The sequence below is a fragment of the Pleurodeles waltl genome, chromosome 11 (genome assembly GCF_031143425.1).
Source record: "Pleurodeles waltl isolate 20211129_DDA chromosome 11, aPleWal1.hap1.20221129, whole genome shotgun sequence".
Lineage (NCBI taxonomy): Eukaryota > Metazoa > Chordata > Amphibia > Caudata > Salamandridae > Pleurodeles > Pleurodeles waltl.
Window position 1 is genome coordinate 10,227,447 of NC_090450.1, and position 15,915 is coordinate 10,243,361.

General features: G+C 49.4%; 1 protein-coding gene across 4 annotated transcripts in view; it reads right to left on the reverse strand.

Annotated features, from left to right (window-relative positions):
• TP63 (tumor protein p63) overlaps window positions 1–15,915 on the reverse strand; it is a 266,840-nt gene that overhangs the window by 66,309 nt on the left and 184,616 nt on the right. For all 4 annotated transcript variants that reach the window (XM_069212791.1, XM_069212792.1, XM_069212793.1 and 1 more), the window contains one exon: window positions 14,751–15,005. In XM_069212791.1, the coding sequence (XP_069068892.1) occupies window positions 14,751–15,005 (255 nt within the window). The remainder of the gene's footprint in view (window positions 1–14,750; window positions 15,006–15,915) is intronic.

Sequence of the window (15,915 nt, forward strand, 5' to 3'; positions counted from 1 at the left end):
GAATTATGCGGCAGCCCTCCTGGCTCTGTGCACACGTGCCACGCAGATCTTTGCTCACACGCGAAGGTGCCTCTCGGTGATGAGGCATCTGTGTGAAGTGCTGAATTATGCGGCAGCCCTCCTGGCTCTGTGCACACGTGCCACGCAGATCTTTCCCAGACCTAAAGGTGGTCCTGGCTGATGAGGCACCTGTGTGGAGCGCTGAATGATGCGGCGGCCATGCACTGCCTCCTTGCCCACATGCCGCACAGATCCTTGCCCACATGCCGCACAGATCCTTGCCCACATGCCGCACAGATCCTCGGTGATGGTTCACACGTTCCATTTCCACTCAGAAGTCCCTTGAAGTATGCGGCGGGGGGTTCAGCATTCCTGCCGCTGCAGACTTGTAGAGACAGGCACGAAGACGCAAACAAGCCTTGGCCCCGTCTCAAACGGAATACCTCGGTTGCAGATGTTCCCCTGCAAGCCACGTCTTGTCATGTGCAATAACATTTATCTCTAAAGAACATCTTTTTCAGCGCCCCCCAGCCCCCCCCCGCGGAACTTGACTTTCCAATCAGGTGTATAAAACGCAGGACTTGAGAGATGGCTTCGTGTAAGAAGATCCCGGGGAAGCGTCCTTAAAATCTACCCGAGCAGCAGTCCCCGGCCTCCCTGGGCACCTCTTGTGGTAAACAGTCATGTGTTTTCCATGCACCCTTGGTTCGCACTGTAAAAGCATCACAGCGCTTCCCTTCCTTGGTGGCCTTTAACAACTCAACAAAATATCATTTCACGCAGTTGTCAGTCCTTAGACACCTATTCACGGCAGCAACGTTCCCGGGAAGCCCCACACAGACGGGTGCGCTCCCTAAGAAAGAGCCCGCGCCCTGCGTTGGGTGGTTCTCGGCAGGCTGCAGATGTCACCTCCCAGGAGGACCCGATGACTCCCTGCGGTTCATTGTAACCCCACCACCTAGTGACAGCGATGCAATGCCCGTGCTGTAACACCCTGTCCCCTCCCCTACTCACCAAACCAACCCAGAGCAATCAGGGTCCCAGGGGCTCCGCCAGGAGGGGTGAGCCCCGAAGGACGAAACCTGCATTTCTGTAAAGTGGGGGACCTATGATGACGCGTGCCACTAATATGTAGGAGAGGGCTCTGTGCCCCAGGATAGGAGACTGTCTGCCAGTGTGGCACCGAGTCCTCTCTGACTAGGTCACCCAGGCCGGAGTCCGGGGTTCACACTGCACCGTCTGCTTCAGTTTCATTCCCTAGAGCACCTCGTGTGTTTGTGAGGGTCAGTAAAGAGCGGGTATATGTGCTCTGCCCCCCACCTTCAGTAACACACAAGCATCACTCTCGCCCACACTCCTCCTTGTGGAGGGTTCAGGGTGCCTGGCACAAGGCTGGTGAGTTGGTGAGCCTCATCCTGTGGCAAGGGTGGGCCACAAGAGAGAACAGATCTTTCTCAGGAGACTTTGCAGACTTCAGAAGTCTCACAGAAGAGGCGAGCTCCACTCCTCGCTTCCAGTGGGTGGATGGGTCCTTCGCACACTTTCAAGGGCCCGGTCCGGTAACAGCAAAGGGCGCTTGTTTCCATCAGACCTCTGCCACTCAAGCAGCGGTGGTGGTTGGGGAAGCCAAGCCTGGCTGCACAGGAGCTGGGCAGGGAGGGGCCTACACATACCAGACAACGCTTTGGGACTGCGCCTGAAGGGTTGACTGAGTGCACCTTGTACTTTCAGTTGTGGGAGACAAGTGACATCCAGCTCATTCTTAGACAGAAAAAAGGACTGAACTGTGTTCACCCAACTGAATGACATGTTGCCCAGTCACAAGCACATTATTCAACACTGACCCCAAACTACCACTGAATCACCACAATGGAATGGATCTCTCCTCCCCTGACTGCTAACTAGGTGAAGTTGTGACCATAACTCGAGACGCCAGTTTAAGGCTATGAGCAGCCGCTTGACAACACTGATCCGTTTAAGGATCATCTGACGATAATCAAGTATATCGCACCCTTCCTCTCCTTCCAACACATCACAGTAGCAATCTGCAAGACCGTGTTAGTACTCCTGGGGCTCTGTGCGTCCTTCAGGTCTCTGGCCGGGCCTAATGCAAGGAGGGGCACAACCATTTAGAGGCGCCCGGCTGTAGCGTCCTTCGAGCGAGGGAGCACGCAAAGGACCACGCCACACCCAGAGCTCTGTAACAGACGTCTTTATTCCTCAGGAAACGATCACACACCGCACTCCGATTACGTCATAACCGTTAATAACCACACCTTAACACCTCCCAGTGAGTTAGGTAATTCCTCTTGCGAGTACACCTAGAACCGCAAGGGCCTTAGCGCACATAATCTCACAACACTACCCCAGTCAGCCCAGGGCCAAAGAATATCTGAGACGTGGAATATTCGTGGGCCCCCTTGTCATCGTCTACGTTGCTTTATGTTAAGCCGCCTGCTCTCTGGCTCTAACAACACTGCACGTTCTCCCAGGAGACGGTATGCACACCTAACTGCCTGAGACACAATCTTTTAGGGCCCAGTCCACTTCCTGGACTCCAAGTTCAATCATGATAAAGCAGAGAGGACCTCAAGATCTTACATTTATCCCCAAATATGCCATAATTCAATCCTCCAGCAAACGTAGCCCTCTTCCACTTTGGCTGACACAGAAAAGCGATCAGCTCTGGATCACAAACTAAAAACAAGGCTTGCCTAAGAGACATTCGTTTCTGATCTTTCTCTTTAGCGCACAGAAACCTTGGTAATCATGCGCTTTGTAAAAAAAAGTGGATGTAACAGCCTCCAAGCATTGGGCCCTTCCTTTAGAAAAGCTTGATGCACACCGAGCCGGATAGGGTTCTTGTGCATGGCTTTTTCCATTCGCTTTACTCCAAAAGGCACAACGTGCTGTGTAATTCAACTTGATGGAATTATTCCAAGACCTCTCTGTAAAAGCAAAGAAACATGAAATAACTTGCTTTAGGAAAGCGCAAGACCGCAACCATAGCCTAGGTTTTTCATTTGCCCTCTCCCTGTGGCCCTGCATCTATACTGAGTGAACAAAGTGGAGAAGTGTGGCTAGTGGAGAAGTGTGGCTTAGTGGAGAAGTGAGGCTCAATGGTTAGAGCGGCAGACCCTGAAGCAGAGATCTGGCTCAAGACCAGGGTTCAAGTCCTGCTTAGGCAGGTCTTGGGCTCAATTCCCCATGACCAGATAATTCTCGCCTCGGTGCCTAATCTAATTCATGGGTCCCACTCTGCAACTCTGGGCAATAGCTTGCTTAATCTCCACAACGGCCCCAACAGCGCTTGGATGCCTGGCTTCACCCTGGGGGTGCTCAGGAGTGGGCGCCGCACAGGGAAAAAGCCAGGAGGGGTTCCATAGCGGTATGAGTACAGTGCCTTGAGACCCTAACGGGTGAGTAGTGCGCTATACAAGTGCTAATTTACAATTTACAACAAACCCTGAGGTAGACTGCAGAGAAGGCAGACTCATGCCAGGGTGAATGCGCCTGGCATGAGGCGGGAGCTCCAGCTGTCCCATCCTGGGTTTTTTAAATATCTGAGGAACCCAAGACTAGGAAGCCAAGCACTACCTTCTTTTCAGAGAGAAGCTTCAGCGATACCTCATTAACAGAAATTAAATAATTACTGTTAATAACACTTGTTGCTATGGCCTCCTGTGAAGGCATTCAATGAAACTTTATACGAAGATGTCTCTTAGGTGCGAGACAAACGGTAATACTGGTGTGCGAGACAGAGCGGTTACCAAGAGTGTCAGGAGAGGCCACTCTCCCCCAGATCTGCGGGAGAGGGAATACTACACGATAAAGAAAGCAATGCAAGGCAGGAGTATGGGATGAGACTCAAAAAAGTGCTGAGAAGCCAAGAGACCGACACCCCCATGAGAAGCCAGGGAGACAGAGCCTGGGACAGGTAAAGTTATAGACAGGAGGCGTAAACACCGACACCCTAAGGAAAGAGGCTCCTGCACTGGGGCAACCTCAGAGTTCTAGGCGCTTCATGTCAACAGCATCTAAATGCTCCTGTGCCTAGAGTTCCTTTTGTAAGTGACGGGAGCTAGTTCAATACGTTTCACTGAAGAGGAACAGGACTACAAATACCAAAATGCACCTCGGTCTTCAATTTACCCCATGGCTGGAGCACTGCCTCCCTGGTGACATAACATGATAATCAAGTCACCCTGCGAGTCCACAATAAAGCTCCTTAAATGGACCCCAAACAACCACCTGACATGATGCATTAAAGTCTGCCTGGCTGCAGGAAAGGGCTGCTGCGTTATTTTCCTTGGGCCGAGCAGGTACTGGCTTGTCTTTACGGATACAGGGACAGACTTCTTGGTAAAGCTGAGGGCTTTCTAGGGACAGAGAGCTCTGGGGAGGTGCCAACGACCAATGAAAGCAGATGGATGAGCCTAGAGCCAGGACAGGCAACGGGTACTGGCGGGGTGTCAGGGCAGGGGTGGCAGAGGCGTCAGGGCAGGGGTGGCAGGGGTGGCAAGGCAGGGCCATCAGGAGAGCCCCCCCCCCCCCCATCAGCCCTGCGCCTCACTGCTCCTAGTGTGCCCAGTTGTGTCATGCCCCCGCCTGCCTCCTAGGGATGCCCTGGCACCCAGGAGACGGGCTGCTGATCACCAGAACATGCCTGCGGCTGGATTCAGCCTGACATGCGTGACTACACCACCGATGATGCAGGGACGCCGCCCGAATGCGTCAGTCTAACCTCGGATGAGTGACACTTGGGAGTGCATTCTGGGAGATCGCGGGTACTTTATACTAATTAAAGGGAGCAGCCGAACCGGCGTTTGATAGCACCTATAAAGCACCAGGCGCTATGTGTCTGAACCCACCCTCACCGAGGACATCAGCAGCCCAGCCCCCGGAGGGCACCGTCCCAGGGAGGGGGGAGCGGACACTAAATTACAAGCCAGGCATCTCCCAGGGAGAAACAGGTGCTCCTGGTTTATGGGCGCCTGGAAACAAAGGGGTGACGCTGGGACCATCTGCACAGCCATCGAAGCCTGGACGCAGACATCAAAGGCCCCAGTTAATACTCGGTTAATACTCCTTTCCCACAGCAGTGAGACAGCTTCACCCCACAGAGACAAGTGCCGCCACCCCTGGCCTCTCTCTGCCCCTTCGAGAAGGAAACCAAAGGGACCCCGACAGCACGGCTCACCCACGGCCCTAAACACTGCTGCGAAGTAATCCCCCAACATCTGAACACACGCCATCAGGCCTAGAGTCCCACGCGGGATGCTGTAGTTCTCACACGCTGACTCCCTGGCTTGTGGCCCTTCCCTCGGATTAATGACAGGCGGGGCTCTCGTAAACGTGCTGCAGATGACTTGGGGGTAACACCCTTCTTTCTGGAGGGAAGCTAGTGTGTCTGCACAGGGCAGGGAACCTAAGGGGTACTAACCACTCAGGACTGCAGAGCTAAACAGCACAGTGTATGCTCACTCATCTAGATCAGTGTTTAACCTTCTGACTTATGCCCCCCCCACTTATTATTGGAATTTATGAACCCCCCTAATAATTACTGGAATCCAGAGACCCCCACTGGATCATTATTGGAATCCGGGGACACCGCTGAATCATCATTGCAACTCAGGCCCCCCCCACTGAATCATTATTGCAGCTCAGGGGTCCCCACTGCATCATTGCAATTCAGAGGCTCCCACTGAGTCATTTTTGCAAATCAGGGGCCCTCAATGAATCATTGTTACAATTCAGGGGCCTCTACTGAGTCGATATTGCGAATCAGGGGCCGACCTGAGTCATTATTGCAATTCGCGGCCCCCCACTGAATCATTATTGCAACTCAGGGGCCCCCACTGCATCATCATTGCAATTCAGAGACCCCCAATGAGTCATTATTGCAAATCAGGGGCCCCCAATGAATCATTATTACAATTCAGGGGCCTCTATTGAGTCATTATTGTAATGTCAATAATTTTAACCACAAAACAATACACAAAATAGGGAAATAAACGTTCATCAAATACACAAGATTACATTTTTTTAAATTCACAAATACCACAAAAATATATAAAAAACAGAATTTTAGTGGTGAGGCTGGAGCTTTTATAAACTCTATTGTGGCTAACCGCTGGCCATGCTATATTTTGTTTGATGCATCTCCACTGCCCCCCTGAATCAACCTGGAGATACCATTTAATTTTTAGCCTTCAATTTCAAAGTCCTTCTAATTTGCAAAATGTTTTAAAATTTCCAATTTTGATTCTTTATTTACAGACACAATATTATTCTGTCAATGTTATTTCATTTTCTAAACAATTGCGGATCACCTAAGTTGGCATCGGGGACCCCGAGGGCTCCTTGGACCCCAGTCTAGGAACCACTGATTTAGGTCACGGAGCCGAATGCAGGTGAACTGGAAGGTCCACTGTTCAGAGAGGCCGTGTTTTCTCCCACTGAACTGTTCCACCATCAACCTGCCCCAGGCGCCCTGCAGCCACACAGCTGCAGCATTATTGCTGGTTGTCCTCGCCACTGCAGCTCATCGGCTGAGTCGCGAGGGTGCTCCTGGCACTGTCGTGTCGCTCCCCTGCCACGCCCCTGAGGTGCTGAGAGCATCAGCCGCACCAGGTTCCCACCGACGGCTTAAGGCGTGGAGGCACACAATAGGCTCTCCTGCTGATATGACAAGCAGCACTGCCCTAGGACACACACACGGCCCCACCCAGGTACGTCTTAGCACCTAACTCAAGGCGGTATGGGGTTGGTAGCGCATCCAAGGCTGTGCACCTTGAACTAGGCTAATGTGCTGCTGCTACTCTAACCCAGAGGTGTCTGGGCCAATGCAAATCAGAGGAAAGCAAAGAAACTTAGCGAAACATCATCATCTTTGACAAAATAGTTGTTAATGCCCAGAGGCGGGCTGGAGTTAGCACTCACTGTCAAAGACCTTAACGGTGGAAGGCCAACCACCAAATATTTGAGATGCCACCATCTGTTGACTAGTACCTGCAGTGGGGGTTCTCAAACCTTCCAGTGACAGCTCAATATCCTTCAGTAAATCAAGGATACACCTGCGAAACCCCATCTTCTCCTTTAATATATTGGATATGGCCGGAACTACTTCCATAATCACCTTCAGAAGACATCATTGAGGTCTCTGTTCAGGGGTTTCATAAACCATTCTGTAAAGCAATTTAACTTTCGGGTAGTATGTACTGGAAGCTGTAGGGAAGGCGGTTATTACTGAAAGCACAGGCACTGTCTGACATTAAACTGGATCATTCACGCTCAAAGACCACCGGCGTGTATACATGTACTCTAGAGAAGTCTCCACTTGAAGGCACCCTCTTGCCAGAGTCCAGTCCCATAAGCCCTCTTTCTGCCTAAAGCAGAAGGAAATGATACTTGTAAACCTAGTGGAAAATGGACACATCATGTTGTTGTTTCTATAGATGCTGAAGGTGGACACTCCAATGTTGAACTGTTGGGTGATACCCCCATACGTATGAGAGGCCAGCTTTAATCGCATTTTTGTGTAAAAAACTAGTTGTGTAATTTAAACCAAACCATTCTGCAGTATTTAGGGAATAAATGTGCTATATAGATAATGTATCAAAAAAACGGTTGTAACTTAAGAGAAAACAAAAGGACACAGTGTCTGTCAGGTCAATAATCTACATTCAGGATACCCTAGGGCTTGAAGGAGGCCTGCAGCTTCCATCACCCATCATGCACTGCCGGCTATGTCGCCTCACTTCTTTTCCTTTGGATTGTGCTCTGACAGTTCAGGCTTTTCAACACTTCTTTTTATGAGTTTTATTTTTCCTTTAGAAAGTTATCTTTTAAAAGTTTAAAGTTTTTTTTTTTATTTTTTTTTTTTAATATCACTAATTTCCTTGAGTTTTAACACCTTCAGGGACTATTATTGTCTACTAAATAACTTCACTATTCGTGAAATGTGCCTCCTGTGGGAGAAAGAAGGTTGCTGCTGATCCTCACGCTCTATGAAGTCAGTTTGCCTCCATCTATTGAGGACTGACATTGTGCATACAAATGACAAAAAGAGGCCTCAACAACATGAAGGAATATCCCTGAGAGAAAATAGGAAGTGCTGAGGAAAAAACAGAAAGGAGCAGAGGCGGACCCCCCGCTACAGCACCCGGTTCCTCTTATGAAAAGGACCCCCAAAGAAGAATGTTACAGGGGGGAAAGAACCCCACCAAAAGCATCACCACTACTCCAAGCACGGCCATCCTTCACTCCAAGCACTGCCAAGGGTCTTGCCGTAGACATCGGTCTACGGCAAGACCCTCAGCACCAATCTGTTCACCAAAGGGCTCAACGGAGACACCGAGAGCCCAGGTACTGATGACTTTCAATGCATTACCACCATCCGCGACGTCCACTCACTCAGCGTCAAGGTGCCCACCTTCAAGAGCAGACCAAGAGCCGTGTAAACAGATTATGATGCTGGCACATCATGGATCACTTGGGTTTAATTTTTTTTAAAAAAAACGTAGTTAATGCTGATCTGTCTCAGACTTGTTTAGAGCCCAAACAGTTCACATTGAGGGGTCTACCTCTGTGTATGTGTTCCAGGGTCTACGGATTACATTTTATACCCATTTGTCCCTGGATTCTAAACTATCGCCTAAAACTGGCCTACAGTTGGAGTGGAGCTAGGGCTAAACTATGGACCCAGATGCCTGTGTCTGCCACCAAAATCCAGGTTGAGTCTGAAGTTTAGACTATGGCGTTTATTTCATGGGCCTGTCTGACTCCCAGGAGGACTTGTACTTTCGTGTTCGGTGAGAGAAGGGCACTGTGGCTGCACTATTAATGTTTTAAGATGGTGACAGATGAAACTTCAAGCGTTGCACGAGTGGGCTTACATAAATAAATCAATAAAAATGCAGACAGTAGATTCCTTGTTTTGGAAGCGTGCTCCCCCAAGAGGGGCAGCATCGTGCCATCTGGTCATCACTGGCCACGCTGTAGGTCACTGTTGTTCCAAGTCTTGGCCTGCACTGACCAGACCTGCTTATTTTCCTGGAGTTAGATCAGGTGCAGGTTGGTTGACTGCTACACCCACATTGCAGCCCTGGAGATGGACTACACAAGTGCTCTGGCTTCTTTTTTGTGATGCAGGAAGCCAGCAGCTGACCCTATATGTATTACCCTTACAATCTGCAGTAAGGGATCATTAATCATCTTCTAAATCTGCACCCTTGATCGCACTGCTTGACACTGCAACAATGACCCTTCAAGTCTCCAACAGAGTCTGAGCTAAGGAACATTGTTTTACTTACCATTACCAAACATAAGCAGCCCAGGGAGGTGATGTCCATTTCCACATGGAGGTTGCGGAGCACCCTCACGGACAGCCCACCTCAAGGCTACGCAACAGCGTCCTTGTTTGGAGAGCTGATGCAGAACTGTTGGGTATTACGGAGGTCCAACATCTCATTACAGCTTTGTCTCAAAAAAAGGATTTGGAACTCGGTCTATTTGTAGTCAAACGAGATGTTGGCCAGGGTGGGTCACCCCTAATTGTACACTGACTAGAGGAAAGAGCTCAGACATTGCTTCTTAAGCAAATTCTTAGCTTACGGTTTGAATGGTTAAAACTGAATTTGTTAACTCAATCTGCACTGGTATCAGAGAGTGGGTGGGGATAAATACATCCATTTAGTGGGTTTCTTGAGGATTATAGTGCCTTTTTGCGGATGGGTAAAACCTGCTGTTCCTATTTTGCTTGTCTACGCGGCATTAGTTTGCGGTTGGTAACTTGCCACTTTGACGAGACGTTCACTCAATGAGCGAGAGCTGGGAATGGTCTGTTGTGTTTAAACCTCTAACTTGAATGTCTCAGTTTGAACAGCTCAGAGATTATTGGTTGGCGTCTCTTCACTTCGGGAGATTTGTGGTTTTCTGGTGATTAAAGCCTCAAGTGAGGTGTAGTTCAGACCATCCCTTCATCTGTACTTCAGCCTGCAGTATCTGCAGCCAATGAGGGGCTCCTATCTGGAGAAGACCTCTCCTTCCAGGGTCTGCCAGTAGCTGGTACATATAGCACAGGTGGCATTGCCTGTGATGAGCAGGACTGACACCACCAGGGCACAGGCACTTTTTACGGGGTTTCTACTGGGAGGGGGTGAAACGGTAGGGCAAGGGACCAGACCACCCTGGATCCCCTTGTGACAGGACACTCTTTGTTTCTGTATTTGACTATTGCAAATTGTGAATTCTGCATAATTTTCACCAGGTGTATGCCAGGTGGATGGATGGTTTCTAATATTTAAAAAATAAAAAAAGGAGCTGGGGGCACGATATAATCACAACTTTATAAGCACATCTTGCTATGGGATATGACAGTGATAGAGGGCCAGGGAAGTGACAGATAGAGTGTCAATTATGTCTGCCAAGAATTGTCCACTACGGGATCTGAGGGAGATTTCGAGACATCCATATTTTAGGAGATAATTTGCCGTCATAGTTGTGAATGGACTTCGTTCTCCAATTTTGCCTGCAGTGTGCTTTCTGAAAAGACAATATGAACTTCAAGAAGTCTACTCGCTCCATAACAACGACCTCAGAAATGTGCTGCATAGAATAAACGCTGCCCACAACTTTTTAGATGCACATTCATTATTTCAATCTGGCGGCTCGTAGCTCACGAAGTTTGGTACCTTAAACCTTAATTTTGTACAACCTTACGCTTTTAATAGCAGTGCTCAGTAATTCAGCAACAGACCCAGGGACATGAATAATCTCTTGGTGCGGACAGGCTTGGCTAGAGCTCAGTTAGTGGTGGTTCTTCAGTCAAGACTAGATAGGTCCTTGGATTTTAAAACGTCTAAGTGTGAAGTTGCAATGGGGTTTGCAGTTAAGTCTTTGGCTCAACGAGACGTGCCACAGGTACGACGACTTGTGCCAGCTCTGACCCAAGGAGCTCCTCTCAGAAGAAAGACAGCATCCCTTGTTAACAAATACCACATCTGCTGGTCCTGCTCCGACTGAGATGAGCACGTCTTGCACATATCGGCCAATGCCATCTTTCAGACGCAACCAAGTGCTCCAGAGACTCCACGAACCACTGATGCAACTCTGCAGGCTGCAAACGTTCATTCATAGGAAGAACAATACTCTGGCGTAAGGGAAGGAGGCCAGTTTACAACAACTAGACCCACCGCTGGTGAGAAACTACCAGGAACAGTTCTGGAGGATTCAGAAACATCACAAAAAGGCTGGGCCAGAGGGAGTCTTCACTAGTAAGATCTCATTTTTTGGGAGCAGTTTGTGCAGCTCTGTTGTACCAGACTTTCACAAGACTGTGGCCAACGAAACATCTACCCACACTGTCAGAACCCTAAAACCAAACAGTGCAACCTGCAGGAGGGTCTGTGGGCAGCTTGTAACGGAAGGCCGCAAACACTGGCTTTAGGGTCCACTTCGATCTTCCAGTGTCAAGGAGAGCGACTGAGTGACAGTGAGGCTTCTTATACCAATGCACCTTCCAGAGTAGTCCATGCAAACGACCAGCACTTCTTAAACTCTGATGACATTCTGTAATTATCCGTGAGAGGGGGAGGAGGGAACCTCTGGAGGAGAAGCACGTCTACTGCCTACGACTTATTATTTCAGTCAGGTCCAAAACAGAGCTCATCTTAAAATCATAAAAAACAGACACACCCTTACTAAACCAGCTGCAACCGGATTATCCAGCTAGAAGAATTATTACGGTAAGAGAGAACATTACAATTTAATTTAAAATACGATTTTATTTCCTGTATTTCAGGATAGCTCTGCAGTTTGTTTTTCAAGGCTGTCAACATTTTTTTTTTACATTTTTTTTTTTTTTTTTTTACTGAGACATGCAAAGTCTTTGAAGCATTGAAAAAACATGGGCGTGGCACATGACCCACCGGTTGTAGGTCACAAAACAGGACTACTTGGCCTCCTGGACTTTCTCCTGGGAACTAGATGTGCTCCAGGTCACACAGAAGCAGCCGCAGAGGGAAGTGCCTTGTGCTGGACTAGGATGTGCTCAGGGTCTCTCAGACACAGCCGCAGACGGCAGTGCCTTGTACTGGACTAGGATGTGCTCAGACTAACACAGATGCAGCCACAGAGGGAAGAGCCTGCTGCTAGGCTAGGATGTGCCTGTGTCTCACACATGCAGCTGCAGAGGGACGTGCCTGCTGCTAGGCTAGGAAGTGCCTGTGTCTCACACATGCAGCTGCAGAGGGACGTGCCTGCTGCTAGGCTAGGATGTGCCTGTGTCTCACACATGCAGCTGCAGAGGGACGTGCCTGCTGCTAGGCTAGGATGTGCCTGGGTCACACACGTGCAGCTGCAGAGAGAGGTGCCTGCTGCTGTGGTAGGATGTGCCCCGGGTCACACAGATGCAGCCGCAGAGGGAAGTGCCTTGTATTGGACTAGGATGTGTTCTGGGTCACACAGATGCAGCCGCAGAGGGAAGTGTCTCCTGCTGGGCTCGGATGTGTCCAGGGTCTCAGACTCAGCCGCAGACGGCAGTGCCTTGTGCTGGGCTAGGATGTGTTCTGGGTCACACAGATGCAGCTGCAGAGGGACGTGCCTGCTGCTAGGCTAGGATGTGCCTGGGTCACACACACATGCAGCTGCAGAGGGAAGTGCCTGCTGCTGTGGTAGGATGTGCCCCGGGTCACGCAGCTGCAGCAGTAAGTGATTTGTGGTGGACGAGGATGTGTTCTGGATCACACAGATGCAGCCGCAGAGGGAACTTTCTCCTGCTGGGCTAGGATGTGTCTGGGTCACATAGATGCAGCTGCAGAGGGACCTGAGGCATGAGTGAAGAAAGACTGCATGGCAAAGAAAGACTGCTCGGCCATCCTTTCTGGGGGCGCCAAGGGTGATTAACATGCCTGATCGTGCTCAGAATCAGAGCTAGGAGTGAAGAAAGACTTCATGCAAAGAAAGACTGCATGGCCATCCTTTCTGGGGACCAGAAGGGTGACTGTTTTTAGGGTTGAGTCTGCATTGCATGCGCTTGCACATGCGTTTCGCTAGCAAGACGCTTTAAGGATTAATAAGGGCTTGGAGCCCCATCCACGTGACGTCAGTGTCTTTCATTGGTTTGTGGGCTTGCCTGTTAGAATCTGCTTGATTTCATTAGTGGAAGGCACGCATATGTCCTGCCTTTTCCGGTGGTTAGCCCTCCTCGAGCGCATCGACCAAGTACAGAAAACATGTGAGGCTCGCTGTTTTCCATTCGGTTTGTGGACTACTTTTTCTCTATTTTCGCAACGTGATCTCCCTTGGCAGAAGTCGAATGCTTTGCATAATATCGACCTTGTTACACACCTAATTGCACCTTTTCCGGTTACGTATGTGGTTTATGTCGCAAGAAAAGTCCGGTTACGAGTCTACAATGATATTAGCTCTAACACGAGCAAACGCGAGACCCGTTGCATTGCAAATGCTTGTTTTGTATTCTCGTCATGGTGAAGTTCAGAAGAGGGAGAAAGAAGACTAGAGGATGATGTGATGATGTCTACGAGGAGTGTGGTTTTGTCTCATAAGAGGTGGTCCTCCTCTGAGATTATATGGACGAGGGAACTATTCCTATTGGCTAGAGTATGTTGTTTGTGTTTACTGCACAGCTCGGGGGAGGGAAGGTACGATGCAGGCCTCAGTGTCTTTCACAGAACCTAGAGTTTCTTTGCCAGTGTTAAGATGATCTCTACTGATGTGGAATTCTAGTCCTGAGCAGCCCCTGCCCAACCAGCTCAACACAAGAAAAGTGAACAAAGCAGTGAGGATACACATGGTCTCTGGATGCGCACCCAGGCCTGCAGAAGAGTCAACCCACCAACAGATTCTACAAATATTTCCCTTCTTTGAGCTACAGACTGAAGCCAGTAATTTACCAAAAGCTGGCCAGACATCCATACTTTTATAGCCCGGAAAATGCAATGAAATAAGGGCATATACATGAGACCTAAACATATTGACATTTGTCCAGAACCCCTACAAACAAGCTGACATACATATATATATATGTAGAAAGGTACTAAACAATTATCAACCACGCTCACTTTAATCGAATATACGCAATTTTTGAAAAATAACTCCCACGTGTTATTTTTCTCCTAACAGCACCCGATACTCCTGACAGCTAGGTCATCATGCAGAGAAGGTGAGTCAAACTGACCATTGTTGGCTGATGGTGCCGGACCTCAAGGGCTTAGAACACCTCAAACGCTTTTCTAAAGTCACAGCCATCTATAGTCAGTGACCCACGAATGCGCTCCACTACCTTCGTTTTCCACCCTGCACCTTCGTTTGTGGCTGAACCCACTTATCTCTGCCACCAACGACATACTGAGGTCCTCAGTCACGGGTATGAGATGCAATACCCTTCGCATGCCGGCCTCGTCAAGAACATGCTGCCAGATGGCGGTGATAAAACATGTACCTGTGATGCACAAACCACAAACCAGTGGCCACAGTGGGGAGCCCCAGCGCAGAGGATTTTATGTTCATCAAATTCTGCCCAGCTTGTCCCATCACATGCTCCAAAGAGTACCCCTATCAACCAGAAGCCTTCTGTCCACCAGGCTGAAGCTGCCACCAGAAGCTAAGGCTAGCCGCTCCCTAGTCCTTCCAGACTAGAGGATACTCTGACATACTGGACAGAGGGGAGTGTCCACACACAGTCCTCATCACACATAGTAGAAGAGGGTACTTGTGAAGGCCCTTACCGTCCACGTCGCTGACTTGGCAGTGCTGGACTGCTGAAATGATACATCAAAGCTATGAGGGCCGGGGTAGTCGGTGTTGGAAGGGATAGCCGGAGAGGGCGACAGGGCGTCAAAGGTGGAGCTGGGCTGTGCGTAGGGCGAGGGAGCCGTGACGTTGTTCTGAGCGTGGTCAGTGTTGTACGGACTCGTGGAAGAGGAGCCATTCTGGATCTGCTGGTCCATGCTGCCCAGGAGCCCCAGGTTTGTGTACTGCGGCTGTAAGAGAAAGCGGGAAAGCAAGTTATTCAGGGTCACATGGAATAGTGCTACCAAATATTTTGACATTTTGTTGTACAGATTCTCCGCTACCGCTGGTGAATCACAATCACATGATCGAAAGGTAGGAAAACAGCTCTGACTACTTTCTTTACGCATTTTATGGTGCACACTACACGCTATGGACATGTACCCGGGCATCAAGAAGATATGAGCTAAATCCAGAAAACACCTGCATCGTTGTAAAATATAGCGCCATCTTCCCAACTAATTTAGAAGTTTACATTGAGTAGTGGCTAAACATTACCTTATAAAACGCTTATCCTCAAATGTACTAGATACAACCCTAATGCAGTCCAGCAGCCTGGACATTCCCCACAGCTGGTGCCGTAGGGTTTGGTAGCGACCAACACTTCAAGGAAGGATCGTTTCCACTGATCTTTGTGCAGTTAGCTGAAATGTTCAGATGCTGAACGTCCAAAGTGTCATAGCTCCAGGTACTACAAGCAGCTCAATGTTCGCTTCCACACAGGCAAGCCCTGGTATCTGCCCATCATCTGGACGGGTAAGGGTGTCTACACATGCTCGTCTCTCAGTAACTCTTTCGGGCACAGCCCCGTCAACCACCTATCCCTAGGTCAGACTGGAGTTAGAGTACAAAACTGACCCTGTGCATCAGAAAGGAGATGGGTTTCTGGACACAAAGTGAGAAGAGCAGATTAAGGTGTGCCCAGCACCAACTTTGTTCACCAGACTGTGGACACGGTCTACAAAGGGGGACATCTTGACACGGTTTCTTGACTTGGGGTTGACAGAGTGGACCGGGGACAGGCCTAGTGTGTATTCTGCACCACAGTCTGCCCTTAGCTGCAATCAACCCTCACTAGGAGCGCACGCCCTTCCCAGGCTC